General features: G+C 27.4%; 1 protein-coding gene across 7 annotated transcripts in view; it reads right to left on the bottom strand.

Moving 5' to 3' along the window:
• Positions 1-13,838: 13,838 nt before the first annotated feature.
• LOC136075457 (probable serine/threonine-protein kinase DDB_G0278509) overlaps positions 13,839-21,632 on the bottom strand; it is a 35,465-nt gene continuing 27,671 nt past the window's right edge. For 5 of the 7 annotated variants that reach the window (XM_065788720.1, XM_065788719.1, XM_065788721.1 and 2 more), the window contains 6 exons: positions 21,081-21,357; positions 20,869-20,947; positions 18,646-18,725; positions 18,416-18,509; positions 17,867-17,937; positions 17,046-17,350 (listed from right to left, as the gene is read on the bottom strand). In XM_065788720.1, coding sequence (XP_065644792.1) covers positions 17,276-17,350; positions 17,867-17,937; positions 18,416-18,509; positions 18,646-18,725; positions 20,869-20,947; positions 21,081-21,357 — 676 coding nt within the window. In that variant the 3' untranslated portion in view covers positions 17,046-17,275. Of the gene's footprint in view, positions 13,990-16,666; positions 16,746-17,045; positions 17,351-17,866; positions 17,938-18,415; positions 18,510-18,645; positions 18,726-20,868; positions 20,948-21,080; positions 21,358-21,632 lie in introns of those variants that run through there. The other 2 variants (XR_010635958.1, XM_065788717.1) reach the window with 2 other exon arrangements.

A 21,632-nucleotide genomic window follows, 5' to 3' on the forward strand; every position in this document is an offset into this window, starting at 1 on the left:
TTAGAGAACGGATACTTTAGACTATTTCAAACAAAAAGCCAAGTTTTTTCAAATAGAAACTTTATTAAAATAAATCTTTTGGAAAACATAAAGTTGACACAAAAAGAATATTTAAATTAAATAAATAATCAACTATAATACCATTTGTACCATCATTCCACTTGGCAACACAAGTCTTAATTAGATTATAATTCCAAAAATTAATGCGAATGTGGTTGATAAAATATGTTATTATGACGTAGTCATAATAACATATTTTATGACTTTGGTTAAGACAATATTGCTTCTACAAAATGATGATAAAATAAATATAAATTGTAACCAATTACATCATTATTTCACATCAATTTATTTGGAAAGAGTAAGTAAAGAATCAAATAAAGTTAAGTCATTAAAATATGTTGTACATATAACATACTTTGAGCAATGACAAACGGCAGACTCTTTTTTTTGGAATTAAAACCCAGGATTAAGTATTTTTGAAATTTTTCAGTGTTTAAATTTAAGCCCGAGTACTGTACTTTTTTAGTGTTAAATCCACACCGGAGTATTATCGTAATTTTTAAATCCAGAACGTAGTATTGTCTCCGAAATCTTGTACTAAATTTAGCCCGGAGTATTGTCTTCAAAAGATTCTAGTATTTTAATATTAAATTCACACCGGAGTATTGTCTTCAAACCTTGTAAATTTTTAGTGTTAAATCCATACCAGATTTTTGTCTTCAAATTTTTGTACTAAATTCAGACCGGAGTACTGTTTTAAAAAGCTTGTACAAAGTTCAGACCGGAGTATTGTAAGTAAGAAAACAAAGTTGAGAATCTCTAATATTGAACGAGTCACCAATGCTTTAATTTTTGTTGCAATTTGGTAGAAAAACTGTTTTATAAAGTTGTTATTTTGAGCGCAAATAATGTATTTTAATATTAGGTGGGTGGTTGAGAAAATATTTTTTAGAGCATGAATTGGATTAACCTGAAAAGATTATGGTAATCTTTGTCAAAAATCTAAACTGAAGTAATTTTAGGTTAAGCAAATGAAATTATAATTCAAAGAATCTTTTACTCTAATACCTCGTATATCCTACCCTACAAGTAGATGGGAGTAAACTTTTTTAATAATATTAGGAACTCGTTAAATGTTCAAGGGTCTTGAGGAACCCCAAAAAATATTTTTTATTCAAAATCTTTTTAAATCTAATATTTTTTTATCATATAAAACATATTAAGAGGGTGACAGCATATCCTTTTTTAAAATCTTGTTTTTCGGGACACCCTAATAGGAGTAGATCACTTATTGTATTTGAAAAGTGAAAGTTTATAACCAGGGATGCAATTACGGAGGTCTTTTCCGATCACGGGATTTCGGGATTGAAAGTCATCAACCCCAGGATTTTAAACATATTTAATATATAATCATAACACATAAAATTATACTTCCAATACACATAAAACATTGTTTTATGTGTTTTGAAATGTGACCTCAGAAAGTACAACGCGTCCAAAATTTCATCCTCCAAAAGTTAGGAATTTTTGCAAATCTTCAATAAATACATACATACTTTTAAACACATTTTTTTTTGTATATATGATAACAACGTCTCATATCTAAGTAGTTGCATTAGTGATTGCCCTTCTTAAATAACACAATCAAGTTCCTTTTCAATATTTAAAGAATTACTTACAGACTCAAGTACCATTTCAGGTTTCTTAGAAAATCTAGTGTCAGACTCAGCTGATGCTCGAACTAAAGCAAGAATGGAAGCATTGAATCTTTCGAACAGTTCAATTAAAAAATGTTTAACATTTAAATGAAGAAGGGACTTGAAATATTTTTTTTCCTTGATTTGAACGTAGCCCATTCATATCGGTTCGGCGTTCATGCATACAAACCATTAAAGTTGTACGTAGTTTCTTGTTTGTTTTATTTTCTACATCTTTTAATATGGTAAGCATAAAATTAATAGCAATGTCGGATGTAAACAGGTTAGAATCCCGGCAAAAAAGTGCTTCAACCGTTGCTTTTACGGGAACTAGAGTTGTAACAATCTTGGAAAAAATTTTTTCTTCATCGTGTTAAAGATTGTTTTTAAAAATATTCAATGTCATCGTCATCAATGTTCATAGAATTATCTACTGATATTTATTGATATTTACTGCGTAAATATCAATTAATGGTTATTGTATAGTTTTTTACATTGTAAAACTGTTTTAGCATTAACAGAAGACTACTCCACTTTGTCTTGCAGTTCAATATTGACGACAGCTTGTTTCCAAATTAGCCTTAATATATTTTTATTTTTGAAGTGATAACGTAAATAGCATTACAAACAACATAAACTCGTATTATATAAAGAATTATTATAATGCATATATAAACTATATTACATAATGATGCTAAGTGTGAGTACCGCGAGTAGAGCGAATAATTTTTTGCAAATAAGTTAAAATTGTTTTTCAATATTTCTAAGAGCTTGATAACCTCATTTTTAAAGAAGTGTAAAATTATAAATTGTGTACTAATAATAAATTGTGTACTAATCATGCACATCTGTCGAAGATTTGCAAGAATTTTTTTTTATCAAAGTTCTTTAAAGTACAACTGAAAACATAATAATAATTGAAAAAATAATTACTTTCTGTAATGTTATACTTAATAAAAACTATTTTTTTGCTACACATAAAATGTTATTATTTTTATATAATTTTTTATTATGCTGTGTTTTTTTTTTTTAACCTTGCAGGAAATTCTAGGATTGATATTGGAAAATTCCAGGATTTTGGGAGTATAAAAAAGTGCGAGATCCCGGGATGGCAGTCGATATTTACTACGCTTTTAAGAGTACCATACTTAATTTTTTTAATCATCGGTGCTATATCGGTGAAAAAGTTGCGGCGCTCATCTGATCTTTTTAACAACACTGAATACATTAATGAATGCATTTAAAAGCTGATCAACTCAGCTATTTCATAACTGTTTATTTTGAATTGGATCTCCTAATCACCTAATCCTTTATCTATATATTATCTTATTTATCTATATCTTATCTCCTTTGATTATGTGTTATTTCCTTTTCATAGATTTCAATTAACTTCTTTTGAAAAAGAAGCACAAAATGTCTTATTTGAGGTATTTTCAGATGATCGTGTCTCACTAAAAAATCAAAAAGCTGCTCAGAAAGTTAATTTATTGAGTTTTTCTAATTTTTTTTTGAATTCGAAGATTTTTTATTATTTTAGTTATTATTTACTTCTAAATTTAATAAAATATTTACTGAATCTGTTTTAGATTAATTATCAATTTAGATTAATAGTTCATTTTCTCCTCAACAACAAATTTCTCAAAATATTAACATAAAACTTTATAAAAAAAATTATGTCAACGAGGCATTAACAAAGTTGTCTTAAATTATATATTTTTTTAAAACGATTATTTATTAAAAAACCTTAAAGATCATATAAACAAATTTTTAAAGTTTTTTAACCCCCGTGAATGCTGTCTCAACTTACTCCTAAAAGGTTGTTTAAACCTCCCTAGTTGTTGATGTGAAAATTTTATAGAATCATAATTAAGAGTAAAACATGCAATAAAATTATAGTAAAATAAAAGTATTTAAACATTAAAATAAATGTTACTAAGCTAAAAAAAATAGAACGTAGGTTTGTTATAAATGACTTCTTTTCCTTAAAATAACTTTTTGGAAGTGACACAAAACTGATAAAAACAAATATCCTTTCGGAACAATCTAACAAATTTCTGAAAAACTCGATTAATGAAAAATGCTAAGCATTTTGGATTTATTATGACGTATGATGATGTGTATACTAGTACTTTTTTTTTGTTTGATGTGTAAAAGAAAAGGTTTTTGTAAGTCTTTTATGAAAGTCCCTCTTTACAGTAAAACGGCTACCATGTGACCCTTACGTTATAGTAGGACTACCATGATGTAATGATGTTGTACCATGGTGTAATGATGATGTAATCCATGATGGTAGCCGTTTCACTGTGAAGGGGGTCATTTCAAAAAAGACTTACAAAAACATTTTCTTTTACACATAGAGCAAAAGTATACACACATCATTAGACGTAGCATAAAACCTTCCTTTTTTAAAAAAAAAGTAAAAAAAGGAGTTGAATTTTAAAAATCATTTCGAATGCATTTATGGTACCGCTAATATTAACGCTTCCTTTGAAAACCACAGCTTTTTTAAAAAAGTCTTAAGTAAGAAACTGGATGGATTCCATGGATATTTAATAGCATAAAAAATAACTTTTAATAACGCAACATTATTTATAGATATTTAAACATAATTTATAAATTTATGCACTAATAGCATAGATATAGAACAAAATATAAACAATATTATGTTTTAGACAAAATAAATAAAAATACGTAAACACAATATTTTACACAATTGCCAGGGCCGACGACACGGGTTTCAGAGTGGAGGGGCACAATTTTTTCTTTGATGTTTGCAAAGAAAGTAATCTGCTTAAACTTTTTATTAAACAATAATGATTAGTTTCACCATTTGAGATTAATAATAAATCTATTAAATGTTTACTATTATTATTTTTCGACACTCGTAAAATATTGACTTCTGAATCTTCATAAACAAATACATTGACACTGATATCTGTTGTGTCTTTCTCAAATTGTGCAATTTAATTTAATGATACCGGAAATTCTATCTCATCCCAATTTATTTTTTCAGCTTGATTTTTAAGCTCCTTATCTACTCTTTCAGAATTTTATCTTTAGGATTTAGTACTCTTGCAATACACCACTTAAAACATTAATTATCTTCATTTTTCATATTAATTATTGCATTTTTATTTGCTAATTTTTTATCAAGTGGAATGTATGATTTAGCTTTAATAGGATTATACTCAATAATATTTATTTCCATCTTTTTAACAGAAACAAATCTCCAACCTGACCCAGACTGCTGATATGATGATAATGATTCTAAAATTTTCAGGTTTGATATTCCATATAGTTCATTCAAATCTGTTGATTCTAATACAACTTAATTATTTGTTCTAAATGGAGCAGTTGTAGTTATTGTTTCTCTTGCTAGAATATCAGTACGCTCCATTTCACAATAGAGAACTATATAAAGTTTTAAAGTTTTATTTTCATTTAGTACTTTAATAGCGCTATTTTTAGCAGCAATTATGAAGGATAAAGCATCGAACCTTCTATTCCTTTAGCTTTAAATTGTTTTGTCACATTTTTCACAGATGATTTCGTTAATTTAAATTCTATTTGTTTTTTAATTCCAAATTTATTGTACAACTTTGCAACTTTAGATTTTAATGCTTCAATCTTTTCATTAGCTGTTTTTTTAATTGTACCAGGAACAGACGTAATCCAATTTGCAATGAAATTATATATATTACTTGATTCTTTTTGAGTTGGTAATGTATTAGATGCAATAAAAGGTGTAGGAGTTAAAATTGTTGAAGATAACATATCTGGAATCAAAGATTTTACATGATTTCTGCGATTGTTTCTTGATTTTTTTCAGATTTTATTAGATCTTTAGATCCAGATTTTAATAGATCTTTAGATCCAGAATTAAATACCTCAATTTTAACACCATTATCAACTTTTCCATCACGTAATTCAAAATATCTCCATCCGTGCTTAGTTTCACGCATTGCACTATACAATGATTTATATATTGTTATTTCTCCTGTTTCCGTGTTAGTTAATTTAATAGACACTGGTTTATTTCTAATTGATGTTAATCTTTCACATTTTAGATCTGTAATTTTTTCTGCTATTTCACGATTTTTTCTAGGTCTCTCAACTAGATTTGTTTCTTTACTGGATGTATTCTAGGTCTACCAACTAGTCTTTTCTCACTTACTTCTTTCACTTCATTCATAACAGATTCTTTATTTAATAACCCATTATTCATAGCAATCATTAGTAATGTAGCGAGATTGTCAGATGTTTTTGAAATGTTATTTTCTTCTAATAGAGTTTTTAAACTTTGCTTTGTCTATTTCATATTCATTTTATCATATAAAGAAAAAAAAATTAAACTTATTTTCAAAAATTTTTAATAAACAATATTCATTTTATTTTCGTCTAATTGAAGTTGTAACAATCTATCAGATATTTCAACAGCAAATGCTTCAGTATCTGCTAGAACAGCTGTATTAAATGTTGCTTTAATTTGTACATCTACTACTGATGATTTTAATCTTTCTGATTGTCTACTAACATCAAAAACCATAAGTGAGTATAAATCTTTATATTCAAAAGGAGTTATATTGCTGTGTGTGATCAATTCGTTCATTCCATAAAATTTTTCACCAAACACAGCTGCATCTCTATAAGCTATTGAAAATTGATGATTTGGAAATGATAAATTATAATCAACAGGAGGATATCTTTCCTGATTAAGCATAATCTACAAATTTTTCAAGTCACAATGGTAAAATATTGAAGGATTAAGTACTTGGTTTCCATCTTTATTTGTTTGGAATCCAACAATAATGTATATGGTTTTTCAGGAGATGTCTTTACGCTCAATCTCCAAGAAAGTGTAGTAGATTGAGGAACAGATATAGTATCACACTGCCGCGCGCAAAAATTTACTGGAAGTGTCACTTTTGATTCAATAGTTTTATAAAAATTAATCCTTTCTACATCTAATGGGATCACATGCGGTATAAACAATGATATTAAATTAAGATCAACTTTTTCTGCAGCTGCAGCAGCAAGTCTAAAAATTGCTGCTGCAATTTTTAGACTTGCATCATCAACACTTTTTCTTTAGTGTATGTTTAAACCCATAAATAACTTTGTTGTAATCATCACAGAGTCCAAAAATGTGCCTTAAAGGTATGCTAAATGAAAATGTTCCTTTTGTAGTTGGTTTTTGAATTATGTATGCGTGTCTTACTGCAAACCTTGGTTATCAGAATCTTTATACCCTGGGTTATCAGAATCTTTATACCACAATTGATTTAATCCTTGTGCTAGTTGAAAGTCGTTTGGGTATTTAAGCATTCCTAACATAGTTGTTGCTTGACCTGGATGATAAACAGCTTCTACTTTTTGGTTTGATAATTGATATGATATGATAATTGATTTGACTAAATAAGTGCATAATACCATTATTTGTGAGTGACATTGCATAAGCATTAGCATAAGATGTTCCATCAGCTTTAAGAAGTTTTTCTTCGAACAAGAGAAAAGCTTCAGATGGAAGTGTGAACAAATCTTGTTGCTCAACGTTGATTCTTATTTCTCCAGAACTATTTGGATTTGTCATATTTGAATTCCATGAATACGAGTCACTGACTCATATTCATGGAATTCAAATCTTTCAATTCCTTCATTCACAGTTGTGATTTCTGTAAAATTAAATACTTCAGAAGTTGCCATTTTGTTTTTTATATACGATATAAAAAAAAAATTTTTTTTGTCAATTAATATTTGTATAAAAAAATTACGCAAGTCTATTAAGCAAGTCTATTACGTAAGTCTCTTACGCAAGTCTATTACGCAAGTCTATTACGCAAGTCTAAGAGCACGTCCTTTTTTAACTAGATCTTCTATTCTTATAGCATTTTCATTTGCGATTTTTTTCTGTTGATTTTTTATCGCAGCTCCCATCATTATTTTAATTATACTTGTTACCTCATCTCCATTATTTTTTAAATTTGAAATTATTTCTTCAATTTTTTTATTAATAGCAGTATTTCGTTGTGAAACTATTTTTGAAGATGCTTTATCAATTAATTGTTTTCCTTTAACAACTGCAGCATTTCTAGCAGCTTCTATTGCTGGTGTTGAAAGTTCTTTTCCTGCTGATTTGCAGTTATTGCAGTTTTTCCTAAATCGCTAGTAGCCAACTGCTTCAACATAGCTGATGATACTCTTGTTACTTTGACGCTGCTACTCGTTATATAAATTTCTTATACTGTCGAATATGCCACTTCCTCCAACAACATGTTTCTTTAAATATCCCTTATTATGAACAATTAGCATTTTTTATGTGCTGTGTATTTTTTTTATGCATTGAGATATAATTATAAATTATTTTGTATCGATTTATACTGTGCACTATTTATAACACCTTGCCGTAATAATTCATCACAAATTGCAACAGCTTCATTTCTTGATTTAGTATTACCGCTTTCCATGCAGCTATACGTATTTCAAGCATTTCAATTAGTGCCTTAGGGTCGCTATGAAGAATTATAGTTGGTAACCTTGTTTCTTTTGATTCACGCTTCTCATTTTTCTTTATATCTCTCCAAATTGGAGCTATTATTTCTCTGTATTTTCCACTCCTAAATGACTTTGGTTTGTATGGGTTTTCAGTAGTAATTGCATCTGTTTGTATTAATGTATTTTTATAATTTTTAAGATTACCTTCAGTATATATCGCCTTATTAGGATTAAACTTTGTTATCAACTCCCAAAGACCAGGAATACCATAATATGTTTTACTATCAATAGATATATCATCATCATTAGTAAATATTGTTTTTTTTCCAATGTATAACTTGTCATTGTTAGAATGTATTCCAAATGTAGTATCTGTAGACTTTTTACTGTTAGCATACATTCTTAGATAATCTGTTGCAATTTTTCCGAACCTCAAGGTCTTAGTTTCTTCATAAAAAGGCATTTGTTCTTTATCTGCATGCTCAACCATTATTTCAGGATAAGCATTTAAAACAGTGAGTGCAAATTTATTAGCTTGATCGTGCAACTTAGATATGTTTTTTTTTATTCCAGCTTGACTATCAATTAATGGCTTGTACAATTTTGTCAAGTCTAACTGTAAATTAGCTTCACCCATCTTTTCATATAAATTATTTTGCTGTATTCTTTTTTTACTATCTAAGAATTCTTTAACAATTTGATCTCTGTTTTCAGGATCTTCAATTTTTATAAATGACATTTTGCTTTTTTATAAAAAAAGATAAAAAAACACAACGTAACGATTTATGTTGTGTTTTATGTTTTACGTTTTATGTTTTACGTTTTTTTTTTACGTTTTATTTTAATAAATTATTTTGTGTTATATGTTATACGTTTTATTTTTTACGTTTTATTTTAATACATTATTTTGTGTTTTTACGTTTACATTTTTACTAAATCTAGTTTGGAGTATATTAATTGCCTCATCTCTTTCTTGTTTAATTAATGGTTCCTTAGTTTGTTCATCAACTTCAGTTTTTGTTTTTGTTCTAATTTGTTCAAGCATGACTTGAAATTTTTCAAGTTCACCAAGTATTAATTCAAATTCATTGTCATTTATATGTCTACCTACTAAAGCTTTAGAAATATAATCACTTATTGTATTTAGCTTTGAATCAGCAAGTACCTTAATCTTTTCATACTTTTCTGCTTTTAAATTTAATTTTTTTATTAACTTGTCCACCTATTATTAATAATACACCTGCTCCTAATGCTATACCCTCACATACAATAACTACTCGTGCTGCAATTATTGTTGACAAAAAACCAATTCCAATAGTTTCAAGTGCCATAGTTTGTAATACATTATCAACTGCTGAAATTATTTTTACAGCTCTATGACTTTTTACTTAACATAGTTCTCTTTTCTCTCTCGTTTTTAACTTTTTTAAACTTTAATTTTGTTTAGACGATATATATGTCCACTAATCACCTGATTTTCAGCAGGTGCATCTAGAAGAGTTGGGTATATTTTATGAGATTCCGTTTTTAATAAGGGGAAAAAAAAAGTTTACAATAAATTAACAAAACATAAACTTTATCCTTTTTTAATTAATACATCAGAAACAGAATTATTTACAACATTTACTACAATATCATCAACAGATTCTGATATTACAGAATCTTGTAAACGTTCACATTTTTACTTTAAGTTCTTGTTTTAGTGAAAGTAACACTTTTATTAATTGATACACCAAATTTTAAAAGAATATTTCGATGTGATAAAGATTTTATTGAAATGCCATGTTGTGCAAGTATCTCATATCTATTCTCATTTATTAATACTGAAGGGTGTTCTAAATCTTTGTGTAGTTTAGAAAGTATTTGAGGAAATTCATACATTTTATATTTGCTTATAAATTTATGTAATGGTGGATTATTTCTTGGCATTTTATTATACATATAAAAAAAGTTTTAAAAATTAAAGAATTATATTCAAAAATGGAATATTAGCAAATGGTGAATTTGGTCCTAATAATAAACCAGAACCTGTTGATGTATATCCATTTCCACTACGTAAGTACAATCCATCACCTACAGAACCTCCCTTACTCCATGGCCTCAAATATAAACCAGATCCTGTACCTGTCATTTTAACTTCTTGTCCATTCTTTTTTATGTACACAACACCTCTTCCAGCAATTTTATCAACCATAACTGATCCAGCTGCTAAACCTACTCCTGCTAATAGACCTGTTGCAAGTGCTGAAGCAGCGTTTGATGATAAAAATTTTCCAGCTGTACCAAGGAAAGGTAATAGTGCTCCAATAAATCCTCCCTCTATTTGAGAATTGTGAGCTAGTTGTGTTTTACTTAAATTAATTGTTACACCCGTACCTTTTTCATATGCTCTTCTAATGCTATTCAGTTGTGTATTTGTTACAGCTAATACATGTTCACCATTAAGACCTAAATGTGATAATTTAATACTAGCTCCATAACGATCTTCAATTACTTTTTAAGTTTTTCTAATTGCCCTTGCGAAACATTTATTTTAATATTAGTATATTTACTCATTTTTGTTTTTTATATATACAGTATAAAAAATTATTTTACTTCTCTGATATGAAATGTAAGAGTTTCTTCTTCTCCTCGTAAATTCAAAAGATTTCCATTTTGATCAAGCAATTTATTTTCTATTTTTGAAATTGTTTTTAGTGTTACTGGTAAATAAATTTAGTTATACGGCTCTTGAGCAATTTTAGATCCAGGACCTACAGTTGGGAAAAATGAATATATAACGTTATCTGTTCCTCCATTTATATATAATGATTCTATTATATCACTTGTAATACGTATACTATTAACATTTAATATGTTTACTATATTAGCTGATATATTGTAACCTTCTGAATATATTCCTCTGATAAAACCAAAAACAATTCTAACTGAATTTGAAGTTATAAAATCAACTTTATAACCAGTTGCAATAATTAAAGCTGAACTTAATGTATTATTATATCCTTCTATTTTAATATTTGCAACTCCTCCGCTTACATGACCGTTTTCTGTCATAATCAATTGAATATATTTATTTATATCAGTAATTTCATAACATCCTTCTGGAATGCATAATAAATCTATAATATCCATTTTTTTTATTTAATCTATATAAAAAAAATGTACAGTGTTAAATACAAAATCAAAACAAATACACTAAACTTACGAAATGTCGCGAGTAAAAACAAAAGAAATATGTCACGTGGAACTTGTGCTATTTGTGGAAAAATAAAAACTAAATTTGTATCAGCAAAAGAAGGAGGTGATTTAGTTAGTTCAATTAATTCACCAACAAGTAAAGTAAAACTACCATGGTCAAAGTTTCCAACTGAAATGCATTTACCTGGTATAAACTTTGCAGGTCCTGGTACTAACTTAGATGAAAGATTAACTACTATTGACGCATATAAAGAATGGAGTAAACCTGTAGATAGAGTTGATAATGCAGTTTACCATCATAAACTTGCTTATAAATACTTCGAAGACACGGCAAAAAGAAATTTAGCTGATAAAATTGTGCTAGAAGAAATGGGTGCTATAAAAAATCCAACAATACGTGAAAGAATTGAACGAGGTATTATAAAACCTATTATATCATCTAAAGCAAAGTTTGGGTTGGGTGTTCAAAAAAACTCCCAACGATCAGTAAAAAAGACGAGGATCAAGAATTAAAATGGACTGACAAACTTGCAAACGAACTTCATAGACCGGTTGTAAAACATTTCAGAAAAAGAAAAGTTATTGTAAATCGAATTGATGAAATATGGGCTGCTGATTTAGTTGACATGCAATCTTTTTTCAAATTCAATGACAGTATAAAATACTTATTAATGGTGATAGATGCTTTTTTAAGTTACGGATGGTTTGTTCCACTATAGAGTAAAACTGGAGTTGATGTTGCTATGCTTTAAATAAAATCTTTAAAGAAAGAAAATGTCAAAAAATGTGGGTGGATAAAGGCTTTGAATTTTATAATAAACATGTTAAAGCGCTGGGTGTTCAGTTATATTCAACTGAAAATGAAGAAAAAAGTTGTGTAGTTGAACGTTGGAATAGAACAATGAAAGAGAAAATGTTCAAATACTTTTCTACTTGAAAATATTTCGACGTTTTAGATGAAATGGTAATTAAATACAACAACACAAGACATTCTTCAATTAAAATGAAACCAGTTAAAGCTCGCGATAAAAAGAATGAAAATATTGTTTGGTTAAATCTAAATGGAAATGCACGGTCAGAGTCCGTAAAACCAAAGTTTTCAATTGACTATAGAGTCAGGATAGCTAAAAAGAAGGTAACGTTTGAAAAAGGATACACACCAAGATGGACTGAGGAGGTTTTTACTGTGTCACAGATTCAGTTCACAGATCCGCCAACGTAACTGACGATAATGGTGAAGAAATACAAGGTACTTTTTATGAACAAGAACTGGAAAAAACTGATCAAAAAATATTTAGATTTGAAAAAGTTATTCGCAAACTCAAAAAACAAATCATTAGTAAAGTGGTATGGGTATCCTGAGTCGTTCAACTCATGGGTTGACAATAAAGAACTGATAAGTCTGTAAAATTAGTTATTTGATAGGTGTACTATTATATTTACTATTATGCGTAGCTATATTACATTTACGCTTAGGCTATATGAGCCACCTAGAAAACAAGTTAACCAAAAAAATTATAAAATTACAATTACATTTTTTTATTTTAGCTCAGAAATTATAGTTATGATGTAACGATAATATATTAATATATTATGGTTATTATACTACCATTATTTTATTTATAAATTACTTTATTTTAGCTCAGAAATTATGGACGAGTTATGGTTGAAATATGATATGAGAATATGGTTAGTATTAAGTTTGAAATGACTTATGAGATTATGGATAGGGATATGGTTGAAAAAAGATTTTGAGCGCGACCCCGTCTTTTATACTACTTTTGACAATTTAATAATCACATAAACTAAAATAATTTTAAATATTTTAAACAAATTTGTTTTAGGATTGAGGCGCTGCAGCTCTCAAAGGCTCACAACAAATGCTTTCATTAGTTAAAACGCGTGATGAGGCCAACCCCAAGCAGCCAGTAGCTTACTGATTAACATCCCACCCTCTGCTGTGACCCGCCTGGGTTACCTAGGGTTTTTGTGTGTGTATTCAGAAGCAATGAGCAACGGACTTTCAAAATAATAATAACAACAAATTAAAAGTGGGTTAACGCTCGATAAAATAACTGTCGGCTTTAATTTATTAATGCATTAACGCGATAATAACGGCTTAACTTGCCCAGCATTAAATTAATATAGTATATAATACTTAAACTAACACCTACTACTACCTACCTACTCGAGCACAATCTTGTTTAACAGTGAGTACCTACCTTCTTGAGCACAAATTGTGCTCAAGAAGGTAGGTACTCACTGTTTACTGACGCGTTCTCTCAACTGAGTTGTCATGATTAAAGTGGGGTTGCAAGTTGCAACCTGTCATATTTATTTTGAAAATGGGAGAAATTTCCAAAAGTTCAGTTCGATCGAGATTTCTGGTAAGGATTCGAGGGCCCCCTAAGCTTGAGGGCCCCGGGGCACTGCCCCGCGTAGCCCCTAGGTTGCTACGCTGTTGCATTAACACCACTCTTGGATAATACCCGGAGAAGTATAAACGATGGTGTATTAGTAGTAGCTTTAACATTTTCTTTAGAGCGACTTCAAGATATGGACTGAAAGATCAGTTTAATTTCACGATCAGGACAAGTTTCTAAAAAAATAATTTATAATATGTAGTAGGCAATTGTTCATCTTGAATGTTCATATTCTAAAAACAAGCTTCAAATTCGTAAAACAAGTAATAAAATCCAATTGATAAGGTTGCCACCAAATCAAGATCTTCTTTTATTTTATTGTTTAAAAATATTTTTAGAATATATCTTTTTTTCAAGTTAATATTGAATTACGTTTTATGAATCAAATACGTATAATTATTTAACTAATTAAAATACTTATTTTTTATATGATATGGATAAGTTTCAGTTTTAAACTTCTATAAAAAAATCAAGACTTTCATAAAATATACTTTTTAGAATGTCATTTAATAAATAAGAATTAAATAATGAAAATAGCTTGGACAACGTTAACATACGAATGCAATTGCGTAGTCAGAAAACAATGCCTTTGTTGAAATCAAAAAAAAGACCTAATATAAGTGATGAATGCTAAAACTTAATTATATAATAAAATGCCTAAAAATAGCACTCACTTGTTTTGAAATAGAATAACTTCATGTTTAGTCAGTTTCAATTTTTTATTACCTCAATAACAACAAGTAAGTTTTAAAAAATTTTAAAGATATCTTTTTCAATGATTTTTTCTAAAATGTTTTCCTTTATATAAAAAAAAAAACAGTCAGGGTGGGAAGGGCATATGTTGCCTCTTGTGTATTTGGCTCTGAAAATGTTTTAACTTTCAACATACCAACGTTAGTGGGATTGTACAACTGCTGAAAGTTTTGAAGCTCTAGCTATTTTGGAGAGCAGTAAAAAATTAGTTACAAGATTTTGTAGCAAAAAAGCGGGCACGTACAATACAACCTTTCTCCGGAAACAATTTTAACATAGAAGCTCACCAGGACTATACAAGCGCTGAAAGTTTCTGTAGCTAGTCTGAAAGGTATTGATAAATTAATTGCAAGATTCAGTAAGAACTGAAACAACAAACAACACTTAAAGTTTAATAAAACTTTGTAATAGAACCAAATATTTTACTAAATATTTGGAATATATATAGTAAACTTCCATTTCTGCTAAGCCAAAGGCAATAAACAACCGAAAGTCGGAAGTAAACCAAAGCCGTACTTGAAAAATATAAATATATATAAACACTGGCATAGAGACATGCTGCGGAGAGAGCGTTGCCCTTTCCCTCAAAACTAACTCAAAGTTTCAGTTTTTTGTGTGTATGTATGTATGTATACCAGTTATATATGTATAAACTATTAAATAATCATTTAACATTATTTTATTTAAATAAAAAATAACAACATTTTTTTGTATAACAGTTTAATGAATGCTTTTGAGTCTATTCCGTAAGCGCATATCTCAGAACGCTCCTTCCGTAAGAAACTGTTTCGCAAGTATTCTTTCAAAATGATTTGTTTCGCAAGTTTCTTTTCGTATAGGGTTATTACGGAATTATTATTATTTATTTTTTTCGTATAATGCGTTATGGAAGGTGAATTTGCGCATGTACAACTTCCGCAATAGCAACGTGAAATACGGAAGATAAAAATGCTAAATTTTCCTAAGTTTTTGTTTACGGCAAACAACCCTACTCTATACCAAAGTACTAAATACTAATACATACTACTAAATACCAAAATACTTTGGTATAAAGAGTTTTATTTGTAATGAAAGTAACGTCAAAGTTGCGACTGCCAATTAGAGTCCATCGCGTACAGCCCTCAAAATCTTTAATTAGCTACATTTGTTATTTTTTAATAAGCTTTAATTAGCTACATTGTTAAATAGCTACATTTATTTTATATAGACTTAGCTACATATATGAGAATAAATTTTATTCTCAAATATGTAACTAAGTATATATAAAATAAAATCTGATGTGGGGAGGCTGACTGTCAATGTGATTTACTGTGTCTAATATTTGGAGAAAACAAAAAATAGTTTCAATAGCACTTTATTTTAATACAAATAAAGAGCTATTAAAATTTTTTTATTTATTTTCCAACATATCGTTAACATATTAATGCAACAAGTTACGTAAATTGCCACTGTTTTAATTTTATTTAAAATCGTAAAGAAATAATGTGTTTATTGAGCAATTCTTAAAGTGAATTAACAATAGCTTACCTATTAGGATATTAGAATAAGGGTAAAAGTCAGGGTAGGAGTATACATATAAGGAGTTTAAACTATAAGCTTATTGCTTATAGATGAAGGCAAAATGTTTTTTTATATTAAACCATATCCATATATTTTTGAAAAACGTTAAAGGTTTCAGTTGTTGTGACTCTTGTATTTAAAGTATATAAATGTATTTTTACATATAATTTAGTATACAAACTTAGTATAATAAATAATAACAAATTTAGTATAATTTAGTGTTACAAACTTTACAACTTTCAATTTTTTTTAGAAATCAAAGTTAAAAATCTCTAATGTAGAACGAGTCACCAATGCTTTACTTTTTTTTGCAATTTGGTAGTAAAACTGTTTTATAAAGTCATTATTTTGAGCGTAAATAATGTATTTTAATATTAGGTATGTGGTTGAGAAAATGTTTTTCAGAGGATGAATTGGATCAACTTAAAAAGATTATGGTAATCCTTGTCAAAAATCTAAATTAACGCAGTTTTAAGTTAATCAAATGAATTAAAAAATATACAGGCTACTTCATTATTGTTAATTTTTTTACTCTAATACCTCGTGTATCCTCTCCCAGTAGATTGAAGATCGCTTATTGTACTTGCAAAGTGAGAGTTTACCTCTAGAGATTGCAACCCTGTGATAAAACGGACTATGTTTTATATCTTAACAGACATAAAAATTAGTCTGCATAATATATAAAATTATAATTTCAAAACACATAAAAAATAATACATCATTTTTTATGTGCTTTGATATGTTACCTGAGGAGGCACAACGCGTCCAAAGTTTTATCCCCCAAAAGTTACGACTTTTTGTAATAATAATCTTCAATAAATACATAGATTTTTAATAGCTTAAGGAATAATTTAGAATAAAGCAACATTTATAAATATTTAAACATTATTTATGAATTTATGCACTAATAACATAGATATATAACAAAATATAAACAATATTATGTTTCAAACAAAATAAATAAAAATACGCAAACACAATTTTTTACACAGTCACATTGAAAAATTTATAATAAAATAAAATTAAGCATAAATAATAATAATAATAGTTATTTAAAAAAAAAAGAAACTAGTTATATATTAATTGTTAAAAGATTTTTGATAATATCAAGTATTCCGCATGGGATTTACAATACAAATGTGGCATTTTTTAGACTTCATTTTCGTATGACAAAAGAATTGGTTTCATTAATTCTTTTCGAACTTCGTCATATTTCCGTTGCATCTATATAGAAAATAAAGGCGGATTTCCATTTACAAGAAATTTTTCGGGGAACAAAAAGGAAAAGAAAATTATCCAATCATGCAAAATAAAAATTGCGCATCTTAAATTTTTTTGTTACATGATCGGATGATTTTCTTTTCTTTTCCGTTCTGCGGAAAATTACCTGTAAGTGGAAATCCACCTTAACGTAGTAAATTTGAAAAGTTTTACTATAAATTTGTAAAACTTCGGACTCAAATTTGACAAAATTATTTTATTCAATAGCAAGTCATTTACAAAAAAAGAGAAAAAATTATTCAAAAGTCAATTTAGTTTTGATTATTTTTATCTTTTACTTTAAAATTTATCGTGATTATGAGAAAAGTATTTAATTATTGATATTTTTACGTAACTAAGTAAAAAGTAAATCCTTTCTTAAGTTAATTTCTCTTTCATTTTGCATTTTCTTTTAACTTAATTGCACAATAATTAAACAAAATTTTTATACAAGAAATTATAATACTGCTATGCACTTACAGATTTCGCTAATTCTTTAACTTCTCTATAGTGAAACTTTGATGAATTATTTCGCTGTTCAAGTAGAGTTGCTGAAAAAAATGCTTTACATTTGTAAAACTGTGAATTTAATCATTTTAGAATTAATAAATCCTATGATTAAATTTAAACAATGTAACTACTTCAATAATTTAATTATTTCAGATCAAAAATTTGCATAATTCAAATAATTTAATAATTTTATCAATCACTTTTTCTTTTTTATCTTTATATAAGGAAGCATCATTAACAATCAAAATAATAATAATTAAGTTACTATATTTCTTTAATTGCAAAATATATTCAAAAAAACATTTTCTATGAATAAAAAATAAAAAAACAAACTTATGTTTGTAACTAACATATTTTTACACCAGCAGATAAATTTTCATTCACAAATTTGTTTTGTGAATGTTTATTTTTTTAAACTTTTGAATTCATTAGCTTATTTTCTGAGTTAAACTATTAACTTACAAACTTTTTTTGGTATCAGATAATTTTCAGCCTCGTATCATTTTTTACCACACTTACCTAAATTTTCTTTAACGTAAGTTTTTTGCACTCGCATGTCTTCTAAAGCTTCATTTACCATCATTTGTTTGTCTGTGGTAGACTTTTTCTTATTCTATAGCAAAAATTTAAATATATGTTATACAAAGCATTAATAAAGTTCCACCTAACATTTTTAGTTTTAAAGATCAGGAAGCCCTCTGATTTTAAAAAATTATGTCATTACTTGTAACTTACGGAAGTGCATTTACCTTTGAAAAAGAAAGAAACTTTTGCTTATCAAGAATAGCTTTTAATCTCTTTATAGATGCACCCATTGGTAGTCTTTTAACTAAAGTAAATGACGCACTACATACATACATACATACATACATACATACATACATACATACATACATACATACATACATACATACATACATACATACATACATACATACATATATTATACACATGCATACATACAAAAATACTTATATACATACACTGCATTTACTTAATAAAACTGTAAAAAATAAAAACATCACAAACATGTTAGATCAAATACCAAGAAAAATTTTTTTCTTGGATAACTAATTTTTAAACTAAAACAGATAAAATCTTAAAATGTCTGCCTTTTGTAATCGAATATTGTTCCATGTTACAAAACTTATGTTGATTGCAAAAAGATAAATGCAAAAGTATAATACAAAACTTTGTTTATCTAGTGACTACCAAAGGTCCACTTGAAGAAAAAGTATATGTAAAAAATCAACGTTTGAAAACGATACCTAAAAAATATTTTGTAAAATCATCTGAAGTAAAAAAGACTAAAAAAGCTAAGCAAAGAAATGAAATAATTTCTCAAGGAAAAAAATTGATACTTTTCTTGTGAAAAAATAACACCAATAGAACGGATAACCTACAAGCAGTCATGAAAAAGAAGACAATGGTTGCAACAGTACTGATTGGATTGAATACAGTGTTTGAAAGAATGCTATTTTTATTGCAGAAAATAAGTTGTCAGTCTGAAGGAAAAGTTAGTGATATTTTTGATTTACATTAGAAATTGTAAAAATCGCCACATACTTATTCAGAAGTGTTAAAATTATTAATAATTGTGCCTACATTACCTGTTCCCAGGTAATATAAGCACAATTATTAATAATGTAGAAGAGAAACTTGTTTTCAAAGCTTTCATTTAATAAGTATATATTTTAAATGAGATAATAAAAAGTTAAAAGAGAAAATAATCAATCGCAATGGTTTTTTTCATGAATGCTTGTATACAATAAAAACCATTAGATAAGGAAAAGCAGAAAGCAAACTGTAAAATAGATCTACTGAAACATACTCAATGGTTAATTCTTTCTTTATAATACCTTTGTCTATACACTTAAGGTCCAAACACAAATCAACCCAGTGACCATTCTTCGACTATATAATCCAACCTAGTGACTGTTTTTCACCTACATGAAACCAACGTAATGACTTTTTTCTATCAATTCTTCGAGCCTTATTAATAATGATGACTTCAGAAGAATTGTAAAAAAAAAACACAAATGAAGGAATCTAGGTAAAAGAAAATACTTGCGAAAATTCTCCACACAGTTTTAAAAATCTTTATAAGCAATCAGTAATCTTAATAATACTCTTAGAATTCATACAATGCTTAAAAAAAAAACATAGTTTAGTTTATATTATTAAATATATATATATAAACAACTATGAAATTATGAACCTCAACAATGAAAATTGGTAACATTTTTTAGGTTTAATTTTTTCATTCTTTGAAAGGTTTTAATACATAACTTTTAAACATAACTTGTTTTTTGTGTAGATTTTTGACATTCATCCTTCATTCTCTACAACTGCCTACACTTTATGAACAATTCTAAAAAATTGTCTAAAAACATGAACTAATTAATTTGGGTAAAAAAGTATCAAAAGTTATTTCTTTGAAAAACAATCTGATATTGCATGAATTTGATTAAGAAAAGTTGCAATTAAAACAAAAAAAATAAAAAAGAGTAGCTTCCTTAACTGTAGTTACCCCTCTGTGCCTTAGGGAGGTAAATTTCAATATATATATATATATATATATATATATATATATATATATATATATATATATATATATATATATATATATGCATATATATATATATATATATGCATATATATATATACATATATATATACATATACATATATATATATATATATATATATATATGTATATATATATATGTATGTATGTAAATATATATGTATATATATCATAGCATATATAGAGTAGCAATAGCTTACTAGTTTTGCTTCTCTTTATAGCATATGGCGCTTTCAGAAAAAGAAGAAAAAAACTAAGAATAATGAAAGGAATGATTACTGCCCTGTCCAAACCATCAGTCAATGTAGTAACTTTATTACTGGGCTGATTACTACTAAGCTAATTAAACAATTAAAAATAAAATAATTAAACTCAATTACTAAACTGGACAGTTCAGTTTCTTCAAAATCATCATCTTCAATAGGATAATGATTTGGCATACTAAACTCAGATTCTTCATTAAGCTGAAGAAATATAAAATATCAAATGTTAAAACCACTAAAAAAAAAACTTATGAGCAAAGTAAAATGATAAAAGTGATATCATAAAAGTCATATTATAAAAGCCTATGATAAAAGTCATATTACAAAAACTTACTTGAGTTAAAAAAACATTTTTCGGTTTTGTTATGGAATAACCATTTAACTCTTCTAAACTATTGTTAAAAGAAGGAACAGCCTCTTCATTGAATGAATTCATTTTTTTCTGATTCTCATTAATCAACTTATTTTTGAAATTAGAAGTATTGGACTCGAGAAGTTGCAAGTTATTATACTTTATTGAAGGAATAGGTTTATTTATGATTTTCCCAATATTCAAAATCTTTTTTGCTGACAAATTGAAGTTCCTTAGAAAATGATGACTTGGTTTTTGCCTAAATAAAATTAAAAGAAAAACTATAAGATTAGTCACTAAAACGTGTTGTCATCACTTGTCACTGTCTGTCTACTTCTAACAAAGTTTTTGAATATAAACGACTACAAAATACAGATTTTCTTATAAAAAATATAAAGTTTAATTGTTAAAATTTGAAAAAAAAAGGTTAAAAATAATAATTCATAAAATAAAAATAAAGCACTAAAAAATATTATTTGATTCATTAAAAATTCTTTTGGAAAAAAACTGGAAGAATAAAAACTAAGCACATAA

Source organism: Hydra vulgaris, chromosome 01 (genome assembly GCF_038396675.1).
Source record: "Hydra vulgaris chromosome 01, alternate assembly HydraT2T_AEP".
In the NCBI taxonomy this organism is placed as follows: domain Eukaryota; kingdom Metazoa; phylum Cnidaria; class Hydrozoa; order Anthoathecata; family Hydridae; genus Hydra; species Hydra vulgaris.